Source organism: Cygnus olor, chromosome 1, assembly GCF_009769625.2.
Source record: "Cygnus olor isolate bCygOlo1 chromosome 1, bCygOlo1.pri.v2, whole genome shotgun sequence".
NCBI classification, from domain to species: Eukaryota; Metazoa; Chordata; class Aves; order Anseriformes; family Anatidae; genus Cygnus; species Cygnus olor.
The window spans coordinates 111,100,841-111,113,775 of record NC_049169.1 but is presented as its reverse complement, the minus strand read 5'-3'; the positions used below and the strand labels follow the sequence as shown (position 1 = coordinate 111,113,775).

The following is a 12,935-nucleotide window of genomic DNA, read 5'->3' as shown; positions in this document are numbered from 1 at the left end:
GTATGTTTTGTTACACAATAAAATAATTAAGTTGGAAAATAAAGTGTCATTCTCAGAAGGGAGCTTGGATATTTGTTTTGATGAAAGAGGATAAGGTAGACAAAGATGTGGGGTAAATTAATCGTGAAACTTCCCTCCTTTGGATTCCAGCTTGAGAGTTGTGTTGTTCCTTCCCCTTGCCCTGATTGAAACATACTCTCCAAAGGCAGCATGTTTTTCTGCCTTCTATCAGCATGTGCTTTAAACAGCTGGTACTACTTTATTTGGTCTTGCAGTTGATTAGGCTTTTGATGTGATGCTGTCTTTTTAAAGTTTACTGTTCTCTCTCTAATGCGGACCACAAAGGTACTATACAGACTATGAAGAGTACACTGCCATCAAAGCTTTATACAGCTGATCTCAGACTGCAGTGTGGGGAAGTCAATTTTTAGAGCTTACTGCGAGGGTCTCTGCACAACTTTATGGCCTGTAGGGTGAATGGTTATGATGTTGAGGGTAGCTGAGACTGATGAAAGAGATTTTGTATTCCCATGCCTCAGCAATAGCTTGTGCCAGGGGCAGGTGTGAGACTCTCCCTGCTGGGTTCCAGCCTTAGATCAGCCAACCGTAATAGGTTTGTCTGTGTGCGTGTAGGTCTTATGGTCTGGAAGCTTACGAATTGCCAGTTTATCTCAGAGTGGTGTTTTGAAACCCTAAATCATTATTGGCGTTCCTGATGATCTCAGTAAGATATTCCAAAGTAATGTTGATTATTTATTGCTTTCAAACCTCAGGTATTGTCACTGAACAGGGCCTCCGGGAGGAGGTCCCCGCTGTTCTGCAGTACCATATACTGAAAGTGGCACTGGAACTTCCTGCAAATAAATTTGCCTGGTTCAGAGTACAGGTAAGACTTCAAGGCAGGTTTATGCTTCTTTAGCCCATAGTCCTCAAATCCAGAACTGCCTGCTTTTAAACTAGTCCCAGTCTAGTTCTTTTAGAGGGTAACCCTTTTGTATCACCAGTAGGAATTACAGACTTAACATTAGTAAAGAATTCTTTCTGAGCTGAAAAGTTTTTAAGCAAGGACAGAAATTTTTGTCTATCTGAAGAGTGCTGACAAGGTTCCTTCAGCTCTTGTTGTCCTTGGAGAACTGCAAGAGTAAGAATTTTCTGTTTTCTACTTGTCTAGAAAGCCTTAGATTTCAGATCAAGGAGATGAACCAGTGAGGTTCATTCACATTCCACCCATTCCCGGTGAAGATTCTGATGTTTAATGAGGCTGTCCCTCTTCTCTGTAATTACTGGAAAATTTCAGGGTCCCTGCTCTCTTCTTTACTGCAGGCTTGTAAAAGTAGGGAGGTGTAGACAGTCTTCTGTAGATGTCTGGAGAAAGAGTGGGCCCAGCTTTGAGGGGAAGCAGAGGGACCCATGGGTGTTTGACTGTGATTCTGTGTTATAGATTTTTGTCATTATGCAGTTGGTCTTAAAGGAGAAGTGAGGAGAGTGAAAAACAAACAAAGGAAAATCCAAGAAATGGGCAAAGAAGCTAATGTATTTTCTTCTGTATACTAGAAGGGCAAAGCTAGAGGTTTTAACAGAAAAGATAAAAGCCAAATCTGGCAACATTACAGAGGGTTACAAAATAGTTAGACATCAAATACAAGTCAGTGAGAAAAGCAGGGGAAATGGCTGGAGGATCGTCATTTGATATTCGGATAGTGTTCAGCATCCCTGTGACTTGTACTGTTTTCCTTTCTTTGAGGATCAAATTCAATCTCTTAAATGATTACAGTACTGTCTTATTCAGACAGTACTTGTAGGAAATCTGAATTCCTGGGGATAACAGAAATACAAATAGAATGGATGGTTGTGGAGGAAGGTGGCTTTATCTGGGACTCTTGTATTAGCTGGTGTTTCTGCTACTCCTCTCTTCTCCCATTTTCCAAAAAAGCATATTATACTTATCTTCCTGGTTCACAGAATGCAATCATCCCATTAAGTGTTGGCTTTGGTACTTTTGGGCATGTCTATAAAATCATATACTTACTACATATCTGCTTTAGTGCAAAATAATCCTGTACAGTGCTACTGTACCAAAGGAATTTTATTACATTTGTCTTTTAGGATGTCTCTGAGACAGAAAAGATAGCTGGTGAAAAATCAGTATTTTATTTACTGATGAAAATGTTTGTTACAAGTAACCACTCTCATCTGAAAATTTCAACCAAAAAGCTGATTATCAAGGTAAGCGTTTGATCTGAAATATCAGGATATTCACAATATTGCATTGGTCTGAAATTTCAAGACTCTAAAAACTTTTTCTTAAAGTAGATACATTTACTGCATGCTTGTGTGGCCAATGGAGTCGTCTTTCCATTTACTGTCACTGTTCTGGGAAATTGCTGTAACCTATTAGCCAAGTACTCTATGAAAGCAAATGCTGTCAACTGAATTTGCTGCAACAGTTGATGAAGCAGTAAGAAAAACATCTTCAGTGTTTGTCCATCCCCTAGGCTGAATTAAATGTTATGATGTAATAAACTGATGTAGTTTGTGCCTGCAATGGCCTAGACATTTGATCAAGTAAAGATTGGTTTTGATCTTTCTTTTTCTTTGTTTTTTTTTTTATCTTGATGTATTTAATCTGCACTTTTTCACTCTTGTCTTGCTAAAGTCTTATGCATACCATGTTCATTCTGCCCTTGTAAAGTCGTCTTTGTTAGTCTGAATCAAGCTATGATTTAAGGAATGCTTTTGTCTTAAAATGAAATAAAATCCACTTCCGTGCATTTAAGTAGGAAAGATCTGACTTTCAGAAGTGCTCATCAACTGCAAGTCTCAAGAAGACTGGGCATCTTTTAGTTATCTTAGTAGGGATAGTCCTACATTAAAAACAAACCCAACCAAACAAGCTTTCTTTCTCCCTAAGAACAAACCTAAAAAGGTGTTCTGAGCCCTGACCGTAATGTCCTGTAACTATAGTTGCATACAAGTTTATGTTTCTTGCACTTAATTTCTGCGTTTAGCTTCAATTACAGGGTCCAGTTGTAATGTCCAGTCCACTAAACCAAAGCTAGAGTGATTTAATTAGGTTTTAGTTCCCTTGGTCACTGCAGGGGATTAGAGGCAGGTTAACTTTGTCTTGCAGTAATGAAGAATATCTCAATCAAAAGCTACCCAGTGCAGTTTTTCTCGTGTGTTTGGATTCTTTTGCTGAGTGGAGATGTGGGCTGCCTGACTCATTCTTGCTTCCTCTTTTACTTTCAGTCCATTTCATTTTCTCTTAGAGAAGACAGAAGCAGTGAAGTTAGGGCAGTTATGTCAGCAGAAAGGCTGCTAAGAATAGGTGCTAATGAGTGTGTTTTGCTTATTTTTCAACACTGTGCCGTATAATCGGAAAGCATGTTTTTGGATTTCACATTCTGTTCCTGCCTGTTTTCATGAGAGCTACAAGTGTATTTCTATTTTGAGACTCTGCCAAAAATAGTGAGTTATTTAAAAATGGATCTTTTTTTTCTTTTTTTTTTCTCATTAAATGAATTATCCTGTCAGATTCTTGTAAGCAGCAGTGTTATTTTTATAGCTGCTGGGGTGTACACAGAGTAAATATTGAGCAAATGAGCTGTGATGGCTTTCTTTGTATTTTGGGTATGGGGGGAAACAAAGGCATGGATTCATCCCGCATAATTTCAGGCATTCAGCGTAGGTGCCGGAGTTTGGAAGCTGGTCAAGGTTTCATCTGTTGTTGGGAATGAGGGACAGGCAGATACACCATTGTGTAGTTCAAATTGCCTGCCATCTGGATTGTCCTTCAGACAGCCATTCCTCCTCCTCTTCTTCCTACTCACTCCTTTCTCTCACAGAGGGAGCATAGGTTCGCCAAGTTCCTCATTTGGGTGTCTCAGAAAAGAGCCTGAATTTAGATCGGATGAAAGTGGGCAAAATTTTCTAAGTATGTTAACACTTGTGACTTGACTCTGGTAAAACTGTCTACCTCCCCACCCAAGCCACCTACAAGTATGCCCAGACTTCTCTCTGAGCAGTGGTCATGGCCTACAGTTCATTTACTTTCTGTTTACCCATTCACCCAACTCTTTTCTGCACAAATAGCCTGATTTTGATTTAAAATAGCAATGATTTTTTCTTTTGTAGTCCATCAGTAGTTTTCAGTAGCCTCTCAACAGGCTGTTTTAATGGTTCTGGCCTTTTTTTTTTTTTTTTTTTTTGTCTTACTGTAACGACACTCTGGGGTCACAAAGAAGTACAACCCACTTAAAGCAGCACAGCTGGCCCCCCTGACATAGCAAGAGTAAGGTTTGCTGAGGTGGAAGGAATGAATGCTCTGTATTGTTAACCTTGACCTTAGTGGTGTTTGTGCTGACTGACTGCTGACAACAGAAGGACTTTGCTGTGTTGACCCAGAAGTCCTTCTGGCTCTTAGCTTTCGTTATGCCTTTGGGAGATCCTCCTTTCCAGTGTAAGGTGGTGCTGTGGTAGGTTCCTGTGTCCTGAGTGCTTGTCGAAGCCTTGCATTCCAAATGCATAGGAAGGAAAGCTCATAGTGAGATCATCACATGCTTGCTGTCTGTCAGGTGGACAGCTGTTGGCAGCAGACTTGAATACTGTGTGTATGGGATCCATCCCATACGCGTGATCTGTGTGAGGACAGGAACAAGGTGAAGTAGTGCGGGATTTGTGCTGCACACAGCAAATGAGAGGATGACAGGCTCTGAGAAGACAGGAGCGGAAAGAAGCTGCTGTTAGCAGATTTTTCCAGTAGTGAGTAAGCTGTGTTTTGCCTCTTTGGTCATTCTTAAAGACCTCCATTCTCTGCCCCATGGCTGCTAGGACTCCTTCTTGCTCACTTCCTACGGAGCCTGTGTGTGTCTGGCAGAGCTTAGCAGGTTTCATTCATCAGCTGTAACCCACTCTTGCCTCACCTCTCAGCTCTTGCTGGGAGAGCAGTAAGCAAAACGGCAGTGATGAAGACACTAGGCCCTGGTTGTAGTTACACTGAGGCCAGATGATAAAGTCTTGGGAGGTTTGCTTTCATTTGAAAAAATGCATTCATTTTGAGACTGTTACGGAGTTAGAGTGGCCCTAATAAGTGGGAATAAGGCCTCTTGAACTGGGGGCGTGAGAATGACAGATACTGCTTTTCATCTACCTGCTGTTCGTTTCTTTCCAAGAAGAAAACATGAATTTGCTATACAAAAGGATCTATATTTTTACTTATTTTTTTACACCCTTCTGTTTTTCTGGACAGGTTTTACATGACAGCGGAGTGTTTGAGTACACATGGAAGGAACTTTCAATTTGGCTGGAACACTTGGATAATACAAAAGAAGACAAGAAGGAAGCAGTGATTCAATTTTTGGAAAGGGTAACAACTGTTCAAGTTAGCTGGATAAACAATGCCAGGAATAGCATTAATGGAAACTAATTATCTTGTTGCTTTTGTTGAGAAACCTCTCAGAGATCAGTGAATGAATTCTGAGAAAGGCAGTGCTTGTAATTCTTTACACAGAGCTGACAGCTTTGTCTTGGGTGGGAGGAGGGTGAAGTGATTTGGAGGAAAACTAAATCTAGAATGATAAGTCGTTATTACAGCATTGTTGATGTAAGAGTAGAGTGTTTGGGGTGGGGGGATAGCTTTTATCTCCTCTTTTCTTTACTCACTAATACCTGCCAAAATTGTCAGACCTAAGAAACTTGTAGTCTTTTACAAGAAAAGTTGATGTTTCCTGTTTACTTTGCAGGATGTTAAATGCCCAGTGCTTCCTTTTCATCACAGTTTCCCCAGGGACTCAGTCTGTGGTAGCACTTCGGTTGCAAAATTGCAGTGGACCTTTCATTTTCCATCAGGCACAGGTTCCACGTACAGTGGAGCTTCCTGCAGAAGCATATGGGAATTGTCCTCCTAAAGCCTTCCTAGCTTCCAAGCGCTTTTAGCCCGTAGTCTTTTTTAACAAGTCATGGTTTCTGTGCACTTAATAGCCTATGCATTTACATTTATCTCTCAACCTGTGTTAACAGATCCTGTTGAAACTTGTGACAAACCCCTATCCATATACAGATAAAGCGGCAGACCTTGTCCAGGAGGCCAGTATGCTCCAAGTTAATATGTTTAAGCAAGACTCTGATAATGTCAGCATCCCCATCTCTCACATTGATGGTATGTGGTGATTCCCTCAACAACAGAGTGCTCTGGGACTTTGTGCTAAATCTTCTGGCCGTAATCAAGCAAACTAAAGAGTGATAACCATCTAATTCTTGCTTAAGTATAGATTTGTGGGAATTAGGCTTGTGGCTGTATTTAGTATCAAAAGTAGAAGTCTGAATTGCAAAGTTACCTCTTTGCCCCAAAATGTAATTTCTGATGCAGTTACGCTTTTTTAGCAGTATTTTAAATCTCTCTTTAGGGTCCTGCAGCAGCATTTTCTAACTAAAATGAAAGCTATTACATTTTCTTCCCTGGGACTGCTCATCTCCATTCATCCGTGAAGAGAGGGTTGGGGTGCACAAGGAACTTTCTAACTACCATGGCTGGAATTTTGCTGCCCATGCTGTCAGGGAGCAGTCACAGTCCTACTGCAGGCAAAATCAAAATTCTGCAGATGTGGACACTTAGACAGCTTACCATGTGCTAGCTATTCTGCTGTAACTGCCCATCTGTAGGTTTTTGCAGTACATAAATTTAAGATAATTGAGGTACCTTAACACTCAGTCCCAGATGGATCAGATGCCTTAAGCTGGCTCTGTTGCCAGCCACAGAATACATGGTAACACTGTTCTTCATATGTTAAATCTCTGGTTAATTCTTTGATGACCAAGATTTGGTTCTCTGTCTATACCAAGCTGAAAAGCTCTTCAAGGCCTGCCCAGGCTGTTCTTTTTATGGGGAAGTAGCTGCTCCCTTTCTACTTTCCCATACTTGTTTCCTGTCACCATGATGATCTAAGCCATGTTATCTCATGCAATCATGGTAGCAGCAGCCGATGCACCTCTTCTCTTCCCTCATTTCTGTCAGCTGAACAGCAGTGTTGAATGGCAAACCCTGAAACTGAGCACTGTAAGAGTGATTTTTGTTAGACAAATGTCTCTTATCCTGTCTTTTATCCCTTTTCTGCTTTGGGTATTCAGAAGCAGCCTCGTATTCCTGAAGTGTTGGATTCTGCTTCCATTGGTACCTAGTTAGTCTGAATCCTCAGCTTATACTTTTTCTGCACACAATAGATGTCCTTGATATGGTGGATGTCCTAGTTGAGGATAGTGATGGCCTAGATGAAGAAATTGGCTTCACTTTAAACGAAGATACCATTATCCAAACATTTCCATTCAGTGCTGTTGTCCCTGCTGCGTTAGAAGCCAGGAATAAACTGCTGCTTCAGACTGAAAATGAAACAGGTACAAACTTTTTTGTTTCTCTGTATCATTCATGGGAGTGGGCTCCACAAGACTTTTTATTATTACCATTGCCAGCAGAAAGAGGTACAGATTCATGGTTTTCCTTGCTCGGGAGAGGCTTATGAGATGCTTCTGTCCTTCTCTCCTGACCCTAGATAAGCTCTCTCTTGGTTTCTGGAGTAGGAAAAGAGGTGGAAATGTGGGCACTTTATAAACTACCATTCAAATGTAGGGGACTCTTACTGTGGGAGAGCAAACTGTCTAGGTGAGAGCAAGAGAGCTGAACTTTCCCAAGTGAAGTGCAGGGAAGTGGAGGAATCGAATGACCTCAGGCCAGACAAGAAACCCCTTTACAGAGGGGACTGAGGAGCAGTGCAGAATGTCCCTGCATGGATAATCTTGGCCTTAGACAGTTGTGCTTCAGTAACAGAGTGTTTAAACACGGGATATGTGGATCCTGACAGGAAGGTGGTTTCAATGGCTGTAGGCAGAAAGGATTTGGTGAAGTCCCAGGGGGAGCTGTTGGCTTGAGAGCAGGCTTTGCTAGCCTTCCTCATTGAGTCCAATCCACCTGAAGTGGAACTTTGACAGTTCTGAAATAAAATCCTCCAAATTTAACTAGCGTGCTTTAACCTGAGTGTATTCACTCCAGTACAAATCAGTTCTGCTCTTATGTAGTGCTGGGCTGGAGTCATTACTCATCAAAATGCAGGCAAGTTTAGCACAACGCAGTAAGGGCAAAGTTGGAAGGAAACAGGCCAATCTGAGCATGTATTTTGAAGTAGGGTGATAATTTACTTTGCCAAGGACTGCTACTGTATGGAGGATTTTTTCAGATACCTCAGGGAGGTTGGAACACTTGTCTGGCTTGTCAAAAACACCTTTTAATCCTATTCGGTACTTTTTAAAATAATGCTTTAAGGCTTGTTACCCAAGTCGTAAGGAAAGAGGGTTGCCTTAGCGTGTGTGTTTACACAGATTACTTCAGAGGTGTTATTTTTTTTGTTTTGCCTTTCCAGGAGCACACATCGTAGAGTATCTTGTTGCTGTTTTCACTGACCTTCTGCACTCTCAGAGAGATGCCCTCGCCCTCTGCTTGATGTTCCAGCTGTATGATAAAGATCTGCAGTCCCTGAAAGTTTCTAAATATCCTCAGCTCTACCAGTTTAACCAGTACTATAATCTCTGGATACCCCAGCAAGCTCAGGAACCTGTGGTATGGAATACCTGCAGTTACTTGAATGCTTGAGCCAGTATTACAAAAAAGCCCACAGTGTATAAAGGTTACCTTGTCTTCGGAAAGTGCATTAACATTCAACTAATCCTGTCTTCTTGATCCCATTAGGGGACACAAATGCACTTAAGGGTATTTCTCTAACAACAGGAGAGGTCTTTGCTGTGGTTGGGAAGTGAAGCCAGAGCACAAGGGTCCTACCCTGGGTTGTCAGTCCAGGATACAAAACAGGTAGCTAAAGAAACTTTAGGTAATATTCACCTTTAATTTTCTCTTATGTTTTTTTTTTCCATTTTAAACAGTTTAAAAAATGCAAAGAGGCATGCAAAGAACCTGCTCTGGCCCCAGATTCTGTGTTTGCAACTGTGCTAAAGAAGGCCTATGTAAGAGGAAGCAGTACCTTACTGGAAGATGAGATCCAGACAAAATTGAGAGACTTGGCTTCTCAGCTCCCATCTGAACAGCTTTTGTTAGGAGTAAAGCATGTGTTGCTGTACCTGAAATCCACAGTGGAGGACTTTGGCAATGTAAGAGTGATGTTGTGATGGCATTGCAGGTTTGTTTGGTTTATTTTAATGCAGCAAGTACAAGTGACTTGGCTGTTGAAACTTCAGGATCCAGTTCTGCAGCTCTTTCACATACTCAGCTCTCACTGAGGCTGTAGAGCATCAGACAAACCTGCACCTAATTTGTTTACAAATATCTAACCTTTTAATTGTTGAGGACTCTTTGATTTCTTTCGCATGGGTTACTTTGGTGATTTGCATGTAGTGCAAATAAACTTAGGATTTCAAGCTGGCTCTTGGGTCTCCATAAGAAGCCATTCTGGAGATTAAATTCATTGGCCTGTACTATATTGGAAGTCACACGGTAGATGAAAATCTGTATTTGTTTGGTACCCCGAGAATTTTCTTAGGATCAAGTTTTTACAATGGGGAATTCCGTCCCCCAGAAAGGTTGTCATCTGGGAAGTTCTTAATTTATTCTGTTACTTGTTAGATAGTTATCTTTGTCTCCATCTTCCTCTTTTCTCAAGTTCTAAGATGTCTGTGTTTTCACAGCTTAGTAAAACTTCTGGTCCCAGCCTTGTTGACTTCTTTTTGGACCTGCTGAGCAGCTTGTTGTGCCGGGGAAATCAGATAGAGCTGGGTAATCGGCAGAAACAAAAAGAGCATCAGAATGCATCAGATCTCTTTACGGATGAGGAATCTCTGATTACAGAGGAGTCTTCAAATGACAAGGTACAGAATACATGGGCCATAAGCTTACCTGATAGTAAACTTTGATTTGATTTATTCTCTAGGGAAATATCTGTAAGTTTTGCTTAACTGTTTATTAAAGCAAATCGTCTGAGATTTGAACGATTTTTTACCACAGATTTTGTTGATATGTTGTCACCAATCACCAAAGCATAAAATTGACTAATTTTGACAGAGAACGGGGAAACTAGTCCAGATCAGGCTTTGTGAGCATTGTGACTTGATAAGTCATGAGGATTTCTGGGATTTCAGCTAGGATTAAAGTGTGTCTGTTACATGATCTCTGTATAAGGGCTTGAATAGGATTTTGCTGCTTTGTGGAAGCTTACTACAGCTTTTGCCAGGCCTTCAGAAGGGCAGGGAATGAACAGGACATCATACACTTTATTTCACAGAGGTGTATTGAATGGAAAGAGGTTAATGCAGAGAGATGCTGTTAAGGTCTGGGAGAAGGACATAGGGAAAAGTGAATTTTTCTCTCCTTTCATATGTTCTATGGATTTTTAGAGATTAGGATGGGATTGTATCAAGGAACCCCAGAATAAACAGTTTTCCCTTGGAAAGGTGTTTAGATGGGGAAAATGCTCAGTGAAGGCATACCTCCCACATCACAGATGTTGGAAGAATCGTAATAATATGCTTGTATTTCATTAATATTTTTATCTTCTGACCAGTTAATAGACAATTTCATGTCCAGTTACTGTAATAAACATGTTCTGGAAGATAGGCAGATAATACAATTTTCTTTTTCTGTATCTGTAATCATCCATTCAGTAATATTGTTACAATCATTTGTTACAGATCCTAGAAGATATGCTCATGCTGATTTTCAAGCATCCTACGCTGGAGAGTTGGTTCCTGGCTTTAGAACAACGTTCTCTTCCTCAGCACAGTTTAAACCCTGTCACTGTGAAGCTCCTGTCAGCTCATGTAAATTCTGGTGTGCTCCAGCTGTTGAAGACAGGTGCCCTGATGTTGCAGAGCATGGATCACGTACATGTGTTATCGAAATATTTTGAAGCAATCAGGAAAAGTGTCTTGAAAGAGCTACAGGCTGTGGGGAAAGAAGGAAAACAGGTCTCTCCCAAGAGGTCTCACCAGCTGGAGGCTCTTCAGGAATTGCATGTATACATGTCTGCAGCTCAGCTGAAAGAGATCACTTTAACCATGCTGCGGCTTCCTGAGATGAGCTTGACTACTCAGAAATCTGAAAAATCCCCTAAAAAAGGAAAACAGTTGAGTTTGTATGGACAAATTTTGGTGCAGCTCCTCACAGAGAGCTACCAAAGGCAACCCCAACGAGGAGAACTGCTGCTATCCACAGAGCACATTAAAGCTTTGGGGATATTGATGTCAGCATCAGCCAGTAAAGATCTGGAGAAAGTTTTCCTTCGTGCTCTCCAAAGCGAGCCAGTATTTGCACACATGGTCAGCGTAGAGGTGCTTGTTCACTGCCTTAACCAGGGGTCAGAAACCTGCCTTGCCATTGTGGGCACGCTGATAAAACACCGTAGAACTCACCTGCTGCAGTTTGAGCTGTGGTGTCTAAGCTGTGACACTGAAAAGTACCTGAGGAAGAACATGGAGAGCTTTCTTCCACTCATTAATGTGTATTTGCAATGCAGGGATCAGTATGATTTCACCCGACCTTCCACAGGTAAAGCCACGACTCATCCCTATTTTATTCAGAAGGCCATATTCTCAGTGTAGGGCTTAAAGTCTTGGATCCTCTGCACAACAAGTAGAGCTCATAGAAGTTAAGTAATTAACTTCTAATTATTCTTTTTTTTAAGCACTTTCCCAATATAAAAGGTGAAGGACTGTAGTGAAGCTTGGATGTTAGATTGAAGCAAAGTGCTGTTATGGTCGCTGTTGCCTGGTTTTCTCTTCTGAAACCCTTAATTCTTAGCACATGTGAAAATCTCTCCTCATGCTTTCCTACGTGGTTTAGTATAGGAAGTATGGGAAACCGCTAGCAAACTGAGTTGATTTATAAGGTACTTGTTAGCTGTCTGTTGACGTGAGATAAAAATTCCTACAAGTCCACGGTCAGAGAGCTGGTAAGGATTTCATCCTTCCTGATAAGCAAGGACAAGGCTTTTTGTTGTGACGTTGTTCCCCTTTTGAATGTCTGTGTAATTTTCCCATGTTTAATTATATCAGCTGTGTAGCAAGCGGTTATCTGCTGTATATACTAAATGCTTTTTAATGATGCTATTACGGAGTGCACTTCTCTGTAGCACTTTAGCAGGTACTGTAGTATAACAGTTAGAAACTAAGTAATCCGGGGCTTGATTAGAGAATTGATTTGGAATGTTTGTAATTATAAGTCTGTTGTTGCTTAACACGCTCTGTGAAATGTGTCCCCTCCAGTTGTCTCAGCTGTTATACCTGTCCTGAGAAAAGCTCTGTGGAAAGAGCTCTCCAGTGTATTTCAAGACACAGAAACATCGCACGAGGTCACTCTGAAATTGCAAGTTCTTTCCAAGTTGTTGCCATCTGCAGAAAGCAAAGGGCTGCGAAAGCTTATCGACCAGCTTCCTGCTGCTCTGGAGAAAGCAGGAAATAAGGAGAGGTAAGCAAATCCAGTTGCTCTGTTCCATGATTAAATTTGTGTCTTAAAGCTTTGTGGTAGATATGTATGAATGCAGATATGTATTTCCACAGTTGGACAGTGGCAGATGCCATATCTAGAGTGCTTGAAAACTCTGAAGAGCTGAATTCCTGGAGGAGAAGCCTGTTAGCAGCCTGCATGAAGGGATTAATTGCCGTGTACAACAACAGTAAAGACGAAAGCAAGCAAGAAGTGGAAAGGTCAATGCTGCTGAGGCTAGAAGAATTGCTGGTGAGGCTTCTTATGTCCATTGCCAGCATCCAAAACTGTGACTGTGTGGATATATGTTACAGTGCTTTTGTGTTTGTGTCTTGGGTTTTATTTTTTGTTTTAGAGATTATGGCTTCTATGGGCTTTTAATAGCTTGTACAGAGTTAATTTTGTCCTGCCAGACCTTTATGAGAACCAGTTTTGAATTGTGCTGGATGATAGCTTTCTG

At 41.2% G+C, this 12,935-nt stretch overlaps 1 protein-coding gene across 1 annotated transcript in view; it reads left to right on the top strand.

Moving 5' to 3' along the window:
* URB1 (URB1 ribosome biogenesis homolog) overlaps positions 1 to 12,935 on the top strand; it is a 49,040-nt gene that overhangs the window by 16,769 nt on the left and 19,336 nt on the right. The window contains exons 14-24 of the mRNA XM_040577012.1: positions 774 to 886; positions 2,107 to 2,226; positions 5,249 to 5,365; positions 6,019 to 6,157; positions 7,219 to 7,389; positions 8,409 to 8,605; positions 8,926 to 9,150; positions 9,685 to 9,864; positions 10,684 to 11,539; positions 12,256 to 12,457; positions 12,550 to 12,727. Coding sequence (XP_040432946.1) covers positions 774 to 886; positions 2,107 to 2,226; positions 5,249 to 5,365; positions 6,019 to 6,157; positions 7,219 to 7,389; positions 8,409 to 8,605; positions 8,926 to 9,150; positions 9,685 to 9,864; positions 10,684 to 11,539; positions 12,256 to 12,457; positions 12,550 to 12,727 — 2,498 coding nt within the window. The remainder of the gene's footprint in view (positions 1 to 773; positions 887 to 2,106; positions 2,227 to 5,248; positions 5,366 to 6,018; positions 6,158 to 7,218; positions 7,390 to 8,408; positions 8,606 to 8,925; positions 9,151 to 9,684; positions 9,865 to 10,683; positions 11,540 to 12,255; positions 12,458 to 12,549; positions 12,728 to 12,935) is intronic.